Raw genomic sequence first — 17071 nt, 5'->3', positions numbered from 1 at the left:
GATGTGGGGAAAGAAATCTGATGAATGATGGGAAAACAGAGAGTTTTTTTTAAAGAGAAAGTTTTATGCTGACCTTCAACCCTCTGACCAAGGGCAAACAGGAGAGACGGAGAATGCAAGAAGAAATGTACGAGCCAAAGCCAAGATCTCTTCAATTTATGTGTGTTACTCCCACCAGGGATGTATAACATGAGTGAGCTGGGCCCATTTTCATAAAGGATTTATTAATTAATGGAAAAATTAAATTGAGAGAGTCAATTAGTCTTTCTTTGGGGCAGGGAAAAAAGGCCAATGAGAGAGAGAGTATGTAATACAGACAGATGAGAGAGAAAGAAATGAAGACACTGACAGAACTGCTGTTGTGAAACGGCAATTTTTGTCAGTTCCATTGTGGGATAGATTGACATGTGATTGAACACACACACACACACACACACACACACAGCATACTGAATTCTCCAAAGAAGTCACAGCCCAGATGTTAGACTGCTTTCAGAACATTTACATCCAAACTAAACATGCATTCGATATCCTCTTGCCTCCTGTCAGCAAGAAAGAAAGGTTTTCTATACTTTTCCATCCAGAGCTGAGCACGGACTGTTGGTTTGTTTATTTCTTGATTTTAGCAGAAGGTCCGCTGTTGTCACTCCTAGTAGAGGAGTGTAACTGTTATATGGATTTCATTCTGACCATTTAGACGTGTCAAAAAGTACAGCAACAGTAAATCTGCTGGTTACAGATCTCTTTAAAAATGAAAGTGGAAGACACATGGTCAAATTAATGATCAAGGAGTTATTTTAGTAAAAGCTCAAGATCTAAGAGGCTGCAACATGGCCCCGCAAAAAGGCCCGCATGCAAGCAAGGGTACATATGCCACTGCACACACATTCCTTCTCGCTGTCTCTCTCTCTCTCTCTCACTCATTCGCTCACTCGCTAGCTTACACACACACACACACACACACACACACACACACACACACACACACACACACACACACACACACACACACACACACACACACACACACACAATGGTGCAGCATTCCATCAGTGTGCTAGCAATTAAAGATCTGCGCCGGAGGCAAGTGTCAAGGCCAAAGTCACAATGGTCTATGCTCCGACAACCACTTTCTCCATTTCTAGCAGACTAACTATCCTGCACTGCCTCAAGCTCATCTATATATTTTACATTACTTGAACTCTGCAGGGACGGAGAGAGATGAGAGAGGGGTAAAAGGTGAGCATAACAGAGAGAACGGGAAAGGGTGGAAGGAGTGAAACAGAGGGAGGGGAGATATGGTACACTCAAGGCAGATCATCATTTCAGAAGATCCAGTTAAGGTGAACAGTCCACATATTGGACTTGCCGGTATGTGTCTCCGCATCCATCTGTGGTTCCCTCTCCTTCTCACCAGAGATGGGACAAAAGGATAAATGTAGAGACTACAATCTGAATTTGGGAAGTTCAGATCCACAGACAGTAAAGCTTGATTTTCAATGATGTGTGTGTGTGTGTGTGTGTGTGTGTGTGTGTGTGTGTGTGTGTGTGTGTGTGTGTGTGTGTGTGTGTGTGTGTGTGTGTGTGTGTGTGTGTGCGTTTGCAGATGTGTGTGAATATCACGTACTCGACTAAGTTGTACTTTATGGACAGTCTTGCTGCGATTCAGGCATGAGCTAATTAAGGCTGTCATGTGGCCAGCTGTTTGCTCTTGGTGGGGGCACCTTAACACACACACACACACACACACACACACACACACACACACACACACACACACACACACACACACACACACACACACAGTACCGCTCTGCCCCAGGACAAGAAGGGCAGAGAGGTCAAAGTGGTTCATCGTTTTGTGCTTAAGTTTTCTCTCCATTAGCTTCCATTGCAGAGAGATGAGGCCAAACAAAGAGATAAAAGCAAAGTCTCCAAAAGGGTTGTTTTATATTAAGGGTTTTTATCTGTTATTAAGGGCTTCATTACAGCAGACATATAAAATCCAAAACACAATACAAGGTGGGACAGTGGGATTATGTTAACGAGATGAGTACACTAAGCGTTTGAACGAAGGAGGAGGAGAAGGCGCGCATGGAAGAGGGTAAATAAAATGATGTCAGCGCTCAAACCATGATCATTAAGTCTGCTGTCTTAGCACTAGGTGGCGACATCCGACTCCCTCAGAGGACCGGCCTCACTGTGCTGACTAAGTGCTAGGTGAAGGTGTGGTATATGTGCGTCAGTTCTACATACATATGCGCTCACATGTGATCATGTGTGAGGTGCATTTGACCTTGTAAAGCAGACACAAACATGCAAGCCTCTCCTTCATCCCGAGCCAACACTGCTACAGTTAGTGTAGCAGTGGAGAGACCGTGCCCCCCTCCTATGTCTCCTCGACATCGGATGGCTATCAACACTGATTTAAAACCAGGAACAAAATACAAGCCAAAAGCGTCATCTGAGTAAATAACTGTTGAATACATGTAAGGGTTAATAAATGTAGGCGCTACACAGTTGACTTTTTCAACCTATGCTCCCATTTTCCTTTCTTTCCTGCCTACAGAAAACATTAAGATGTTTGAACGATAAAAATGAATGATTCTCCACCACCACCACCCACCCCGACTTACCTCTCTTTTTTCCACTTAATCTTTCTCACCCTCACTCTCTAAATGTGTACCCATAGTCTTTAGTGCAAACGGGAGGCTGAGAGACGAGAAGGGAGGGGTACCAGATGGGGAGCAGTCACTTGCAGAGTGTTGCACTGTGCTGCAAGCAGCTGCGGCAGAGAGAGTGAGACAGAGGTGTATGTGCGCGTGTGTGTGTGTGCGTGCACGCGTGGGTAGGAGGGAGGGGGGTTATCGTAGTCCAGAGTGAAGCAGTAAGATTGATGAAGAGAGGGATGGAGGAGGACTGCACTTCTAGGAGAAAGGGAGTGGTGGTGGTGGGGTGGGGTGGGGGGGGGACCTGTCCCCACATCTGCACAAGAAAAATCTCTGGGGTCAGCCAATTAGAGGCAGGGTGACACCACTATCCTCCCAGCTTGCTAGTAAATCCTGCATCATAAGACAGCCCACGTGCCTCTGTTGAGTGTGTGCACACACACACACTCAACAGAGGTACAGACACAAACGTACACAGGGAGCCATGCAAACACTTGCACTAACGAGCACACACATTTGAAAACATGAAAATAAGAGGTGAACAATGTTTTAAGTACACAAAAAGATTGAAGACAGTGTATGGAGTATTTTAATAACTGATTTAAGTGACTTACAATCCATTTTGACTCGACTCTGTCTTTTGAATTGGTCATAGGAAGGAAACATTTGGCTCAATGGCATATGCTTTCCAAAACTAAACCTTGTGTTGATAACTAATTAATTGTTTAATTCAAATTTCATCAGAAGGATAAGTATAGATTGCTTAATGCTCTTACCGGCCTTCAGCTATAATCTGCCCAGACCTGCCTGGACAAGGGGGTTACTTCTTCTGTGCTCTGTGAGTGCATGTTTTTTGTGTGATATGCAGCAAATGTGCATGTGTATCTATGTGTTTATGTCCTATACCTGGATGGGAAAATTTCAATAGGGTTCATTGTAATAAAGGTATCCCCTCTCATGCCTTATCCTCTACCTCTGACCTATGCTCATATTGCCAACCTAAGAACAGAGCATCATCATTCAGACAGGATAAGGTGAGTGGAGGTGGATCAATCAGAAAGGAATGTCCTCCTCCCCCTGAGAGTTAAGATAAAGGGGCTTAAATTACTTAAATGCATGGCTAAGCCTCTAATCACAGGTCCACGCCACTGCAAAACCAATGACACTTACCTTAAGGATTAAATGACACACAAAATCTGCAATCTGCTAGGTAAAAGTCATCAGTGAAGTAACAGTGAGCATCGGGACACAGAGAGCTACTCCATGCTGAGGCTAGAATCCTGCTGTCTGTTTTGCAACGCAATCGTTGTCTGTCGCTCCAAATGTGTGTATCAGTGACCCTTGTAGTCATTTAACCAAAATGCAAGGAGCCTCCGTCTGTATGTCTGTCCTGCGATTTTCTCCACAAGCGTTCATCCGATCGACTTCACACTTGGCGAGTGTATTGCTGAGGACCACGGAAGTGCAGTGTTGAGTGTAAAGTTGTTTGGATGAGTGATTGTCGAGAAAATTGAAAATCGAAGTGAAGACATAGTACATACATAGACATATTATTCCTGTGGCGACCGGACGAACAGCGACACTCTGCTATTGCAACCCACATTGTAGTCAGAGGGGGATTACACCCAAATGGGCACTGCACTAGTGACAACCAAATGTAAATTTTCTCTTTAATTTGTTTGAGTCAAAGGTACCCTCACTAAGCTGCTCGTGTATGTATACATTTCATTCTCCTGTTTAAACAGATTTAGTTCAGTCAGAAATTCAGGCTGTAATCACGAACTCAATCTTTTCCTTGCCAATTGGAGACAGACGTCCCCAGTGCATTAACTTAATCAAGCCCTTAAAATACAGAGCGATCTCCATATTGCCCCGACTCAGGGAAATGGAGCTGAGATTTGCAGCCAAGCTGTTGTGGTGCCACAGTGACCTGTTGCCAGAATTTGAATTGGTTTGAATAGGAAGCTTGTTATCAAGTATCATTTCACTTTCCCTGCAGTAGATCAAGAAAAGAAGTCCTCATGTTTAATCAGGTTATTGAGGCAGCTGTTCTCCATTACAGCTAAGAAGTGGTGGAATCACCCCAAAGTCCCCCATGCTCTCCTACCCATTCTCAGTCCTTCTTCTTCACTTTCACTAGTCTTCCCTCTTTATGGGGCTACCTCAAAGATGCAAATGCGCGCGCGCGCGCGCACACACACACACACACACACACACACACACACACACACACACACACACACACACACACACACACACACACACACACACACACACACACACACACACACACACACACAAACAGGACATCTTACTCTGGCTTCACAGACATACTTGACCAATCTCAAGTTTCTAAGGTACACTGAAGTGAAATGCCCACTCTGTATTCTGCCAGTGAGAATAAACCCAGTGAGACCATCTAAACAGATCTGGGCACAGTGCAGTCATCACTCACACTCATTCATTCACCTCATTTTGCTCTCCAGCCATGAATGAGTAGGAATATGAATGGTAAAAATAGTGGAAAGAGAAAAAAAGGTGATATTTTCAATCAATTACATAAAAGGGAAAAAAAACCTAAAGGAAAAGTCCTTTATTCCAGGTCCTTTATTTTACAGCACATACAGTAGGAAGAATGAAATCTTTCTCTACAAAGAAACGCAGAGCAAACCAAACCAGTATGGTAGACAGCTGCATATTGCAGAGGTTCTGGCTACCACACATATCGATCTAAAGCAATACAGGGTGACTGAGGATTTCAGGGAAGAGTTCTGAGTGCCTGGAGATCAAACCCCAACTAAATCCTGATCCCATCTCTTGCCAGCCACCTCCCGTCCTCTCCTCCCCATCAGCCAGAAGGAGCTTAAAGAGTCTAAGCTTAAGTTGATTAACAGATATCAAATGCTTTCTTTTTATATAATGAGCTGTCCAACAACGACCTGTACTCTAAGAAGATCCTGCCTCACGCTTGTTTTCCATTTTTCTCTCTTTCCCTCTCTTCCTCTGTCTCAATCTCACCCTTTCCTTGCTTTTTTTGGCCACGAGGAGGATCCATCTAAGTGTCTGATCTCTCAATTCTGGTTTTGGAGAGTTATGTAACAGCCGCGTTATCAGAATAACAATTGGGAGGAGAGATTAGCACAATCAGCCGAGGAGGGAGATAGAGAGGAAGATGTGTGAGAGGGAGGGAGGGAGGTACCGGAGGGAAAATCTGAGGAAGCACCTCTCGATGTGACACATCATTTCACGTGCCGTCTCACTGGAGGAAAACGGCTGCTGCATATGAGTAGATTTGTCTGTGCACGGTGAAGCAATGCACCAAACAGATTGCTAGCAGCTGCCATTCTTTTTGGTGTGTTTATCTGGAAGACCATGCAAAACCTGTGTTCGAGACTAATGCTCTGCTGCAAGTGCGCAGTCCTACGTGTCGATTCGGTTTCAATGACAACCATTATCCAGGGAACTCATCGATGAATGGTTTGTGTTGCAGAATGTTTAACGTCAAGAAAGCTTAGCAAAATGCAGATCAATCAATCAAATCTTTTATGACATTAGAGACTGAGGCAAAAACAAGTGGGTATTGCGACATATGGGGTGTGGATTTACAATGAAAGGAAAAAATTGTTGCAGTGAAGATGAAAGCATCGATCAACATTTGTATGGAACCCATATGTCTTGATGACAAGACTCCTCAGTCTCTGATCCACCACTGAGAGAGACCTCAGTATCTAAATTATTGTCCTGGAGAACGCTACCCCTAGCAGAGACACAGTTTCTACTGTAAACTCAACACAGCTGTTCAATTCCCATTCATTTTATTGTAACAAGGACCAGAAAGTGTTTTCTTAAACAAGGGAGTCATTCTCCTTAATCAAATGAGCTGAGATGGGAGTGTCAAGGGGGTCTGTTTGAAATCAAAGTCCCCACCTGCTCATAAATCAAAGTTGGTGAGTTAGGGGTGGGGGTGCACCCTCCATTGCCACTTTAATTAAAGTCAGTTGATGCCTCAAGTGCCGGCCACCCATCCCCAGCAGCACTTAAGAGGCAGCATGGTGGACTGGCAGTGAATTGCTCCCAGACTCCATCAACATGAGTGAATGAATGCCTTGGCCAGGTCTGCTGAGTCATCTGTCAGAGGGGCTCCATGAGGCCACCTAGGCCCCAAATGTTCAACGTCAGCCATAAGGACTCACATGGAAAACATGTTAAGGGGGAGGTATCATCAAGAAGAGACATGAGTCGAGTTTGAGCTCAGAAAAGCAAACTGAATAGAACAGCTGGTCCAGCTGGCTTCGAGGAAGTGTTTTGTTTGTCCAATGCTCATCTTGCTACACACAACTAGGCACACAGAGACACTTTATTTGTGCAAATATATGAAAATTACTGGGGCATAAAAGAAAATTAATCTTACTGATTTAGTGCAAGCCTTGTTTGTCGCAATATCTGGTAACCACTGCTAGACGTAGGGCGTCATTCCAAACTCTCATCAGGAGCTACGCTGAACACCCACGCATCTTTCAATGCCAAGAGTTTGTTGGTGCCTTTGAAATTTTTCTCATATCTTCTTTCAAAATGGACGTTTTACACTTGAAGTTCGAGACACATTTTCGCAGCAGAGTGCACACAGCTCGGGCCTTTCTTTGAGATACTTTATTAATCCCTGTGGGGAAATTTGTGCTCTGCATTTAACCCATCCTGGCTGTGTAGCTAGGAGCAGTGGGCAGCTGCCACGCAGCGCCTGGGGACCAACTCCAGTTCATCTTGCCATGCTTCAGTCAGGGACACAGACAGGAGTATTAACCCTAATATGCATGTCTTTTTGATGGTGGAGGAAACCAGAGCACCTGGAGGAAACCCACCACAGACACGGGGAGAACATGCAAACTCCACACAGAGGATGACCTGGGATGACCCCAAGGTTGGACAACCCCGGGGTTCAAACCCAGGAACTTCTTGCTGTGAGGTGACAGCACTAACCACTGGGTCACCATGCCACCCTATGTTCACTCAGCTCAAGCATAACCATGAATAATGTCCCCAACACTGAGGTTTCTCTGTTTCGCAGATATGATTTGATGATAGAGCACACAGTGCTCCATCATCAAATCTTGAAATAAATCCAAAATCATTTGTCCAAGACAGCTGAAAGAGGCGAATATTTGACAACATACTTGTTTTGCTTCTGCAATCATCAGTCGTTTTTGACATGAAGCAAAAAAAGAAAAAGAAAAAGCTAGCTAGCTAGCTTTTTTTTCTCTACATTTTCCCTATCGCTGTAATGCTGCGCTTGTGGGCAGATCAGAAGGGGGGCATGATAGACTACGCCACTTGTGTGCACTCTCTTGCTGTCAAAAACAATGGTGTATTTTGAGACTAATTAATCATTTCGGTAATATTTTAAACTGAATTGTTCGTTTAGTTCATCATTTGGCTATATTTTATACTAAAATGTTTTTTATCCAAAAAAGTATATTGTGTCTCCCCGCCTGCTGCCCGATGACTGCTGGAATAGGCTCCAGCACCTCCGCGACCCTGAGAGCAGGATAAGCAGTTCAGATAATGGATGGACGGATGGGGTTTTTTTTTTCAATTGCTCCACGTGCCCATGTTAATGGCCTGGCATGAGTTACTGACCCATGTGCTACTGGTTTACTGTGATGACCCGCCACCAGGCTCCTCACCTGTTGTCTTCTCTGAGGCGTACATGTTGTAATGTCATAATCACGTGATCAGCGACTAGTCAACGTCAAGCTTTAAGAGTCATCACAGAGCAGTAAAGTCGACTAGTCTGTGCAACCCCTAATGCGCACGCACAGACACACACAGACACACGCACACAGACATGCATTAAGAGTACAAAAGAGAGGGATGGGCAACATGATCCAGAAAGGGCTGGTGTGTGTGCAGGTCTTTGTTTCAACCAAGCAGTTGAAACAAAGACCTGCACACCTGAGTCTACAAATCAAGGTCCTTAGCAAAGACTATTGCTTAACTAATAGGTGTGTAACTGCTTGGTTGGAATAAAGACCTGTACCCACACCAGCCCTTTCTGGATCATGTTGCCCACGCTGCAACAGCTGTTGAGTTTGGCTGGAGTATGGCTGAACAAAAGAGAGAGGTGCCTGTCCTGGACCCCCAAGCCCCAAATTGACCCACCAACCCGATGCACACACTTAATAATCTTAAGTGAACATTTTCATGTTGTAGCAGCCAATAATGGAACAGTTCACTACCTGCCAACTCCCCGAGGCATGGATATACTACAACTGATCATTTCCACCTTATCAATCACTGGATGCAGGTGAGCAAGCAAGCAAGCACCAATGAGCAGCAGACAAGGTGCTAAGGTTAAAGGATAATTCTGGGTTTTTACAACCTGGGTTTTGTTTGCTTGAGGAGCACGCACTTGGCAAGTTGAACTTAGAAGTACAAATTCACAAGATCGCAAGAAGGCAGGGCCCTTACTTTACAGTTTGAGATGAGAGTCACTTGATGGTGCTGCAAAATACCCCGAGCTGGCGAGTCTTTGCATAAAGTCAGAGTAAAATTTTTAACTCAGAATTACTTTTCCAAAACAGGCAAATGTTTGAAATCTACACTGGTGATTTCTCACCTCGAATTTTCTCAAAAGTGAATATGGTGACCAAGTAACAGCTGTAATACTGAAATTATAATAGTTATGGCCTTTGCTTTCCTCTGCCACTGCCACATACCAGTGTTTTACATGTTTCAGCTCATTCACTACAATATATTGTAGTGTTTCAGATTTTGAATCCGTTTTTCTTACCTTCCAGGCAGCCAGTGGTTTCCATACATTTTGGCCTGTGGTAAAATTAACTTGAGGAGAATTTATTTATCTATTCATTTATTCATTTGGGACCCCCCCCCCACCCCAATTTCTCCCCAATTTACTTTGGCCAACTACCCCACTCTTCCAAGTCGTCCCGGCCACTGGTCCACCCCCTCTGCCGATCCGGGGAGGGCTGCAGACTACCACATGCCTCCCCCGATACATGTGGAGCTGCCAGCCGCTGCTTTGCACCTGACAGTGAGGAGTTTCGCCAGGTGAACGCAGCGCGTAGGAGGATCACGCTATTCCCCCCCAGTTCCCCTTTCCCCCCAAACAGGCGCCCTGACTGACCATGGCCAATTGTGTCTAGGGACCTCCGACCAAGCCGGAGGTAACATGGGGATTTGAACCGGCAATCCCTGTGTTGGTAGGCAACAGAATAGACTGCCACACCAGCCAGACACCCCTGTCATCCAGACGCCCCAACTTGCAGAGAATTTAATGGATCCTGGTAACTCCCTCACAAAATTACAAACTGTATTAAACGCTTATGGTATTATTTCAGGATATAAAGTGATCTGGGAAAAAAAGTGAAATTAGGCCCAGTGATGGCCTGGCGGCCTGTCCAGGGTATCTCCACGCCTGCTGCCCAATGACTACTGGGATAGGCTCCAGTATCCCCGTGACCCTGAGAGCAGGATAAGCCGTTTGGATAATGGATGGATGGATTGTCGTTGTTGGAAAATATAGCTGCAACCTTTGATAAACTTCCAAGATCGCTTTCAACTGCATTACCCTGCAGTAATAACATAACCGACAGAAAATTAAGGCGATGAAATTTTCACTGTGATGGATTACCTATCTCAAGCAAGTTTCAAGTTTCCGCAGGATGATTTTCATACCGTCCTGAAAAATAATGAAGACCAACTTATGTCTGAGGGGAGGAAAAACAGGTAAAACACTATTTTACGCTTTGGAAAATGGTTGGGAGTGATTTAAAATATACTCAATTTGTAGTAAATAGGCGAAAACATGCAAAAACACTTGTATGTTTCTTTAACATCGAATGAATGTTGGGATCGTCTATGTGTATCTGTCAAGTCACCATTGACACATCCTCAATTCAGCGGGCGGATCAAGAACACATCCGGGCATTTGAAATGTTCTCAGCTAAATCACGAGCAGTTTAGTACAGACAAGTGTGATTATTGAGAAAAATCCCTACTGTATCTAGCAGACTAGAAAAAGCAGGACTGGGGGGGGCGCACTGAGGACCAGAACACCAGAACCCAAAATCTCCAAAATGGAGTGGGAGAGTAAAATGAAATCATAACCAGTATGCAAAATGGTAAAAACTACAAAAATAAGAACCAGGTTGTAAAAAAAAAAGAAAAAAAAGGAATTATCCTTTAACAGGCTTGGTTACTGCTGCAGCACCTCCAACCTACTGCACCAAACATACACAAACATACATGCACATATGCGCACACAAACCTAAACATACAACGACAGCTCAATCACTACCATACTCACAATCTCTTCACATGTCGATGTGTAAATGTTGGCAAGGGCTTTGCTTCCCTGTCCGTATCAAGGGTTTAACAATTTCGGTGTGCAGAAAGTGCAGCAAACAGAGACAGATAGGACATGGCTGGAATGCTGATCTGCTTCCTCTACTCTGTGTTAAGGCTGTGATAGCACCCCCAGAGCCCTACATAGAGCTGGACTAATGAAGTCATCTGTTCCCACCTTTACTTATTGCTAGAGAATGTAAAGCAGTATGGCTCTTTCTAATCACGGCAGTAGAATAGAATAGAATACACTTTATTTGTCATTTGTACATACATACAATCAAATTCACTCCCTACATTTAACCAATCCTAGCTGTGTAGCTAGGAGCAGTGGGCAGCCACCATGCAGCGCCCGGGGGCCAACTCCAGTTATTTCTTCTTATTGCCTTGGTCAGGGGCACAGGCAGGAGTATTAATCCCAACTTGCATGTCTTTTTGATGGTGGGAGGAAACCGGAGTGCCCAGAGGAAACCTATGCAGACACAGGGAGAACATGCAAACTCCACACAGAAAGGACCTGGGATGGCCTGGGGTTTGAACCCAGGACATTCTTGCTGTGAGGCAACAGAGCTAACCACTGAGCCACCATGCCACAAGTGAAAATTGGGAATGTCCTCAAGCCAAAATCCTGCACTGCACTATGGTGCATTGAAGTCCACAGACTCTTGAGAAGGGACAGGAAAACAACAACTATACCAGGAGAAGTAACAACGGCACCCTTATAAACTTTGCATCATAAAAATGTAATCTAACAAATACATTGGGTGTTGTTCCAAATGTTTCAGCAAGTTCAATAATGAACACATGAACAATTCTTTCCTGCAGCTACACAAAGAAAAACTGATATATACACACACACATACATATATGTATATACACACACACACACACACACACACACACACACACACACACACACTTTTTTGAACACTTCTACCAACTCTATGCTAGGTACCGTCACAGTGCAGTTTGTGACAGTGGGGAAACCCCAAACTATTCACAATGCATCATCAATGTCAGTTTTGCCTCCGCTATCACTCATCTTTGGACTTTAAATCATATTCACAAAAGTTCACAAAAACAAATTTGGAGATGTTAATGTACAGAAATCTAAACAGTAATTGCTTTGTCACTCCTCTTTCACAGTAATTGCTAAAACTGACACACTTCCAAACCGAGTGATCAAGAAGACACAAGTGAAACCCATGTTACCACATACAGAAACAACAAACATCCTGAATGACACTACTGGGTTGTGTGTGAAGCTCTTGGAGCTTACCAAATAATGATCACATACCACTAACAAGTGGTCCTGAGAGCAAGCTGATCTCTAAATGGTCATTAAGGGTGCTGCTCCACTGGTTTTAATAGCTTTTGCTACCAAACCACAAAAACCATCTGCTTTATTTGTGTGTGTGTGTGTGTGTGTGTGTGTGTGTGTGTGTGTGTGTGTGTGTGTGTGTGTGTGACAAAGCTAAAACCCCTGCTATATTTGGGGAATCTGCACAAATCATGACAAAGGAGAGGAGCTCACATCACATATCTCCCAGAACTGTTCTGTTGTTACATACAGCTGTAACACAGCACCATGATGGTCTATTTATCTCCCTACGTTTAAGTTTTAGGCGAGTGTGTAATGCAGAGAAACAAATTGGAATTCCCTTACAACAAAACAAGAATGATCATGCAATTAAAGGGACTAAATCAACTCTGACAAGACGACAGAAATAAATAAATAAAATTACGTTTGTATCGTCAACAATGTAACTAACCCAAGTAGAAAAATTAATGCTAGGATAATAGCGGGGGGGGGGGGTACCTCATGAGCAAACTTTTGCTCAAGATTTTAAAAAGCAGGGGTGTCCGGGTGGTGTAGCAGTCTATTCTGTTGCCTACCAACATGGGGATCAACGGTTCAAATCCCCGCGTTACCTCCAGCTCGGTCGGGCGTCCCTACAGACACAATTGGCCGTGTCTGCGGGTGGGAAGTCAGATGTGGGTCTGTGTCCTAGTCGCTGCACTAGCGCCTCCTCTGGTTGGTCGGGGCGCCTGTTGGGGGGGGGGGGGGGGGACTGGGGAGAAAAACGTAATCCTCCCACGTGCTACGTCCCCCTGGTGAAACTCCTCACTGTCAGGTGAAAAGAAGTGGTTGGCGACTCCACATGTCTAGGAGGAGGCATGTGGTAGTCTGCAGCCCTCCCCGGATCGGTAGAGGGGGTGGAGCAGCGACCGGGACGGCTCGGAAGAGTGGGGTAATTGGCCGGGTACAATTGGGAGAAACAGGCAGAAAGAAAAAAAAGATTTTAAAAAGTAAATGAGTCTGAATGGGTTAAAGGAGCAACAATAGATACAACATAATACATGCATTTAATGTACCATAAGGCGAGCAGATGGGATGACAGGGCTAAACACCACATTATACTTCAGGTCTATGGATGTCCACTACATCTATTCACCACCAGTAGCGTTTAAATGTGGACACAAACCTATGTACAGAATAAGGTGAAATTAGGTGCTGACCGGTACAATAGGGCTTTGTTCCTATCCTGACAATGCTCATTTTTCATGAGGAGCCAACTCATCAATACAAGTAATATAAGGACAACATTATCCACTGCTCGGCGACTGACCTTTGCTGTGTAATACCACAAACGCCATGAAGCCAATCAAAACGACACCCTTTTACCCTATAATTGCAATTTGTTTGGCTTTATTGGCTTTATTGGATTTGGATATACATCTATGAGCACTGACACTAAATGAAGCCCACAGAGGTAAAAAAAAAAAAATCCCGAAAAACAAAACATCTTTATCTTTTTTCAGCCATAAACAATACAAAGGAATTAAAAGATAGAGTATGAATGATGACGTTACAGGGACTGAGCAAGTCAAAACACACCTCTTAAAGATTGTATTATATGGGCAAATATATTGACCATTAATGGCTGACACTCGATAGATAGGAACCATCCATTCACAAGACAGGTACTGTCAAGGAAGATGAGAGACGAAAGTTAAAACCGAGCTCAACATTTTTGCAACATAAAAACACATTGACTGTGTATAATCCTGAAGAAGCAATTCAAACGCAGTCGGCCAATGAAGGAAACTCAACCTTACATAACATCACGCTGGTTTACCGATAACACAAGGCTACAAGGATAAAAGCTGGTGTTTGTTTGGCATTTGTGTGTGTGTGTGCGTGTGTGTGTGTGTGTGTGTGTGTGTGTGTGTGTGTGTGTGTGTGTGTGTGTGTGTGTGTGTGTGTGTGTGCGTGCGTGCACAAGCTAAGTGTTGTTAAAGGATGCGGGTGTGTCCCAGAGTAAGTGTTGACCTTGCTTGCACTGTGAGGATAGGGACACTCTCGAGGAGCAGGTCGATACACAAGACAGCTGATGGAACAACTACAAAAAAACAGGTATCAAGTGGTAAACACAGGTGATAAAACACCTACAGCCAAGTTTAACACTCATCTATCCATCACCATACATGTACTATATAACAGCCAAACAATCAATACACCTGTACCTGTACATGATATACTAGAGTGAGTCGGGTTGCTACAAAAAGACAGACTTTAGAGGAAAAAAAGAAAAAAATGATGGCACTAGATATTCAATTGTGTTTTTTAAAGTGGACACTGAAAGGTACAGACTTAAAATTAAAATGCAAGGACAGAGAGAATGGAAGTGAAACGGAGGAAATGGAGGGGAAGAGAATTCCCCTCGCCATAAAATCTGCTCCGGAAAACCAAGGAAGGCTATAAGCCGGTGTTAAGACAGGTAGCGGGGTGGGAGTGGGTGTGGGGAGGGTGTATTATGGGGATGGGAGTCAGCAGGCTTATGTGAAAGGCGTAAATTGCATGGTTATATAAGTGATATGGGATATGGGATCCTCTGAAATCTTACAAACCTTATCAAAGTTAGGCTTCATCGGTACTGTTGCAGTATTTTCACCCCCCCTCCCCCCATACACACCTTTCTCTATCCACGGCATTACAATGCAGAGTATTGCTTCTGGAATCACTTCTCGCAAGACAAATTAGGCACACAGACACACACATGCACACATGCTCGCGCGCACACACACATAGTGTATACAGACACTTGCACACATGCATGCGCGTGCAATCACACACACACACACACACACACACACACACACACACCTTTCTCCATCAACATCATTATAACCATAAATTATTGCTTGGGAAATTGCTTCTCGCCAGACAAATTAGGCGCACACACACACACACACACACACACACACACACACACACACACACACACACACACACACACAAACACACACAGCTACTGGCTACTGAGAACATGGTTTTCTGTGCATTAACTTTTGCATTGCTGGTGTACTCCACTTAGCAAACACAAAAAGCTGTGTAGATCTGTTTTTCTAAGCAAGGATGAAAAGGGGAGGAAACATTTGGTAGTTTTTTACATGGGGTCCTCCCCTCCTGAGTCTCTGGCATTGATCATACACCACAGACAGAGCCCCAGCATGTGTGTGTCTGTGATGAAAGGACTCGGTCCTGCTCTCCACCTCCAACAGTCACATACACCAAAGAGCCAACCGTCACACAGAGACACCTGCCTCAGGTATATGTGACTCACAGCCTCCCTCCTGTCAAGCCCCCCCCCAACTCTCTCCACCCCCCCCCCACTTCATCTCTTCCCTCGATCCTGCTCAAAAACAGTACAACAATCTTTTCTGTATCCCTCCAACCCTTCTTCCTCATGCAGGAATAACAAAAACCATCACACCCCAGCCTCCCTGACCCACCTCCCCTCCTTGGAGCCCGCTGTAGGTGAGGAACAACAGTGGTACTCTGTGTGTCTCTCCATAACACTGTCTCTGCTGCATCAGCATCAGATCAATTTACTGCCAACCTGGCACGGTGCAGGCTCTCGGGGCAGCCGCATGCTCACAGACTCAAGCTCGGTTACTTAAGACTGACTTGCCACTAATATGCAGCAATGCAATCCCAGGATAACTCATGATCAATCATATTCATTCATTGTTAATGAGTTTGGGCAAAATGTAAGGGGATGTGGCTGGAGGAATAACGTCGGCTCACTGGGGTGGGTCGACGTCCCTGCAGTCAGTGATTGATGGGGCAGAGATTTGCTGTTTGTCACTATAGCCTGCCTGTTTGTTTCAGAGTAAATACCCAGGGTAATGACCGGGAACTGGGAGTCAGGCATAAGCCTGCAGGTAATCCTCTGCAGTCAACACAATGGTACTCAGACCGAAGAGGAGAGGAGAGGAGAGGAGAAAGAGACAGGGCTGACAAAACCGGCGCTCTCTCTCTGTCCTCGTGAATGAGCATTGTGGTGGGGAAATGTTTCTCACTGACAAGATACCGCAGTGTGAAGACAAAGAAAGAGAGAGAGTGAGAGAGAGAGAGAAAGAGAGAGAGAGACAGAGAGAGAGAGAGAGAATCCACAGAGCCATAAAGAGAGACAGGGAGAGACGGTGAGAGCTAGAGAACTACAGTACGCTGCCTTATCAGACGGCTCAGACAGGACAGTCAGTAAAGCAGGTAGAGCAGTCAAGAGCAGGAGGCAAGCATGCAGTTGTGTTGTACCGTTTCCCCATGTCTGTATGCACAGTACATGTGCGTCGGAAGGGGGGGGGACTGTGCACACACACACACAGTAGAAAACCGCTCATTACTGGCTTTCCATGTGCGCTCTAGCACCCCCTGACCAGCACTTAGCATGAGAGAGAAAGAAGGGGGGCTTCCCTCCTTCCTACCCCCCCAACCCTACTCTCCAGCCCCCCCTCCCCCTACACCCTGACCCCCTGCAGATAGTCTCGGTACCTTGCGTTTTTTATCCCGCGAGCGACTCCTCTTCTTGGCCTTTTCCTCCTCCTTCTCCTTGCGCTCCTGCTCGGCAAGGGCTTCTAAATCCTTGTTCTTGCGGAGGTGTTTGGCCGCTTGTGCCATGGCGCCGGCAGGGGGTCTGGTGGTCGGTGCTCACGTGGCGGCGGGAAGATCCTGAGGTGGTGGCGGTCTGTGGGGC

The 17071-nt window shown here is 45.0% G+C and overlaps 1 protein-coding gene across 1 annotated transcript in view; it reads right to left on the bottom strand.

The window, feature by feature from the left end:
* Positions 1-16995, bottom strand: part of ank1a (ankyrin 1, erythrocytic a) — a 134456-nt gene extending 117461 nt beyond the window's left edge. Inside the window, exon 1 of the mRNA XM_056281302.1 lies at positions 16870-16995. Coding sequence (XP_056137277.1) covers positions 16870-16995 — 126 coding nt within the window. The remainder of the gene's footprint in view (positions 1-16869) is intronic.
* Between the last annotated feature and the right edge of the window lie 76 nt (positions 16996-17071).

This window comes from Lampris incognitus, chromosome 1, assembly GCF_029633865.1.
Source record: "Lampris incognitus isolate fLamInc1 chromosome 1, fLamInc1.hap2, whole genome shotgun sequence".
In the NCBI taxonomy this organism is placed as follows: domain Eukaryota; kingdom Metazoa; phylum Chordata; class Actinopteri; order Lampriformes; family Lampridae; genus Lampris; species Lampris incognitus.
This window is presented reverse-complemented; position numbering and strand designations above follow the sequence as displayed.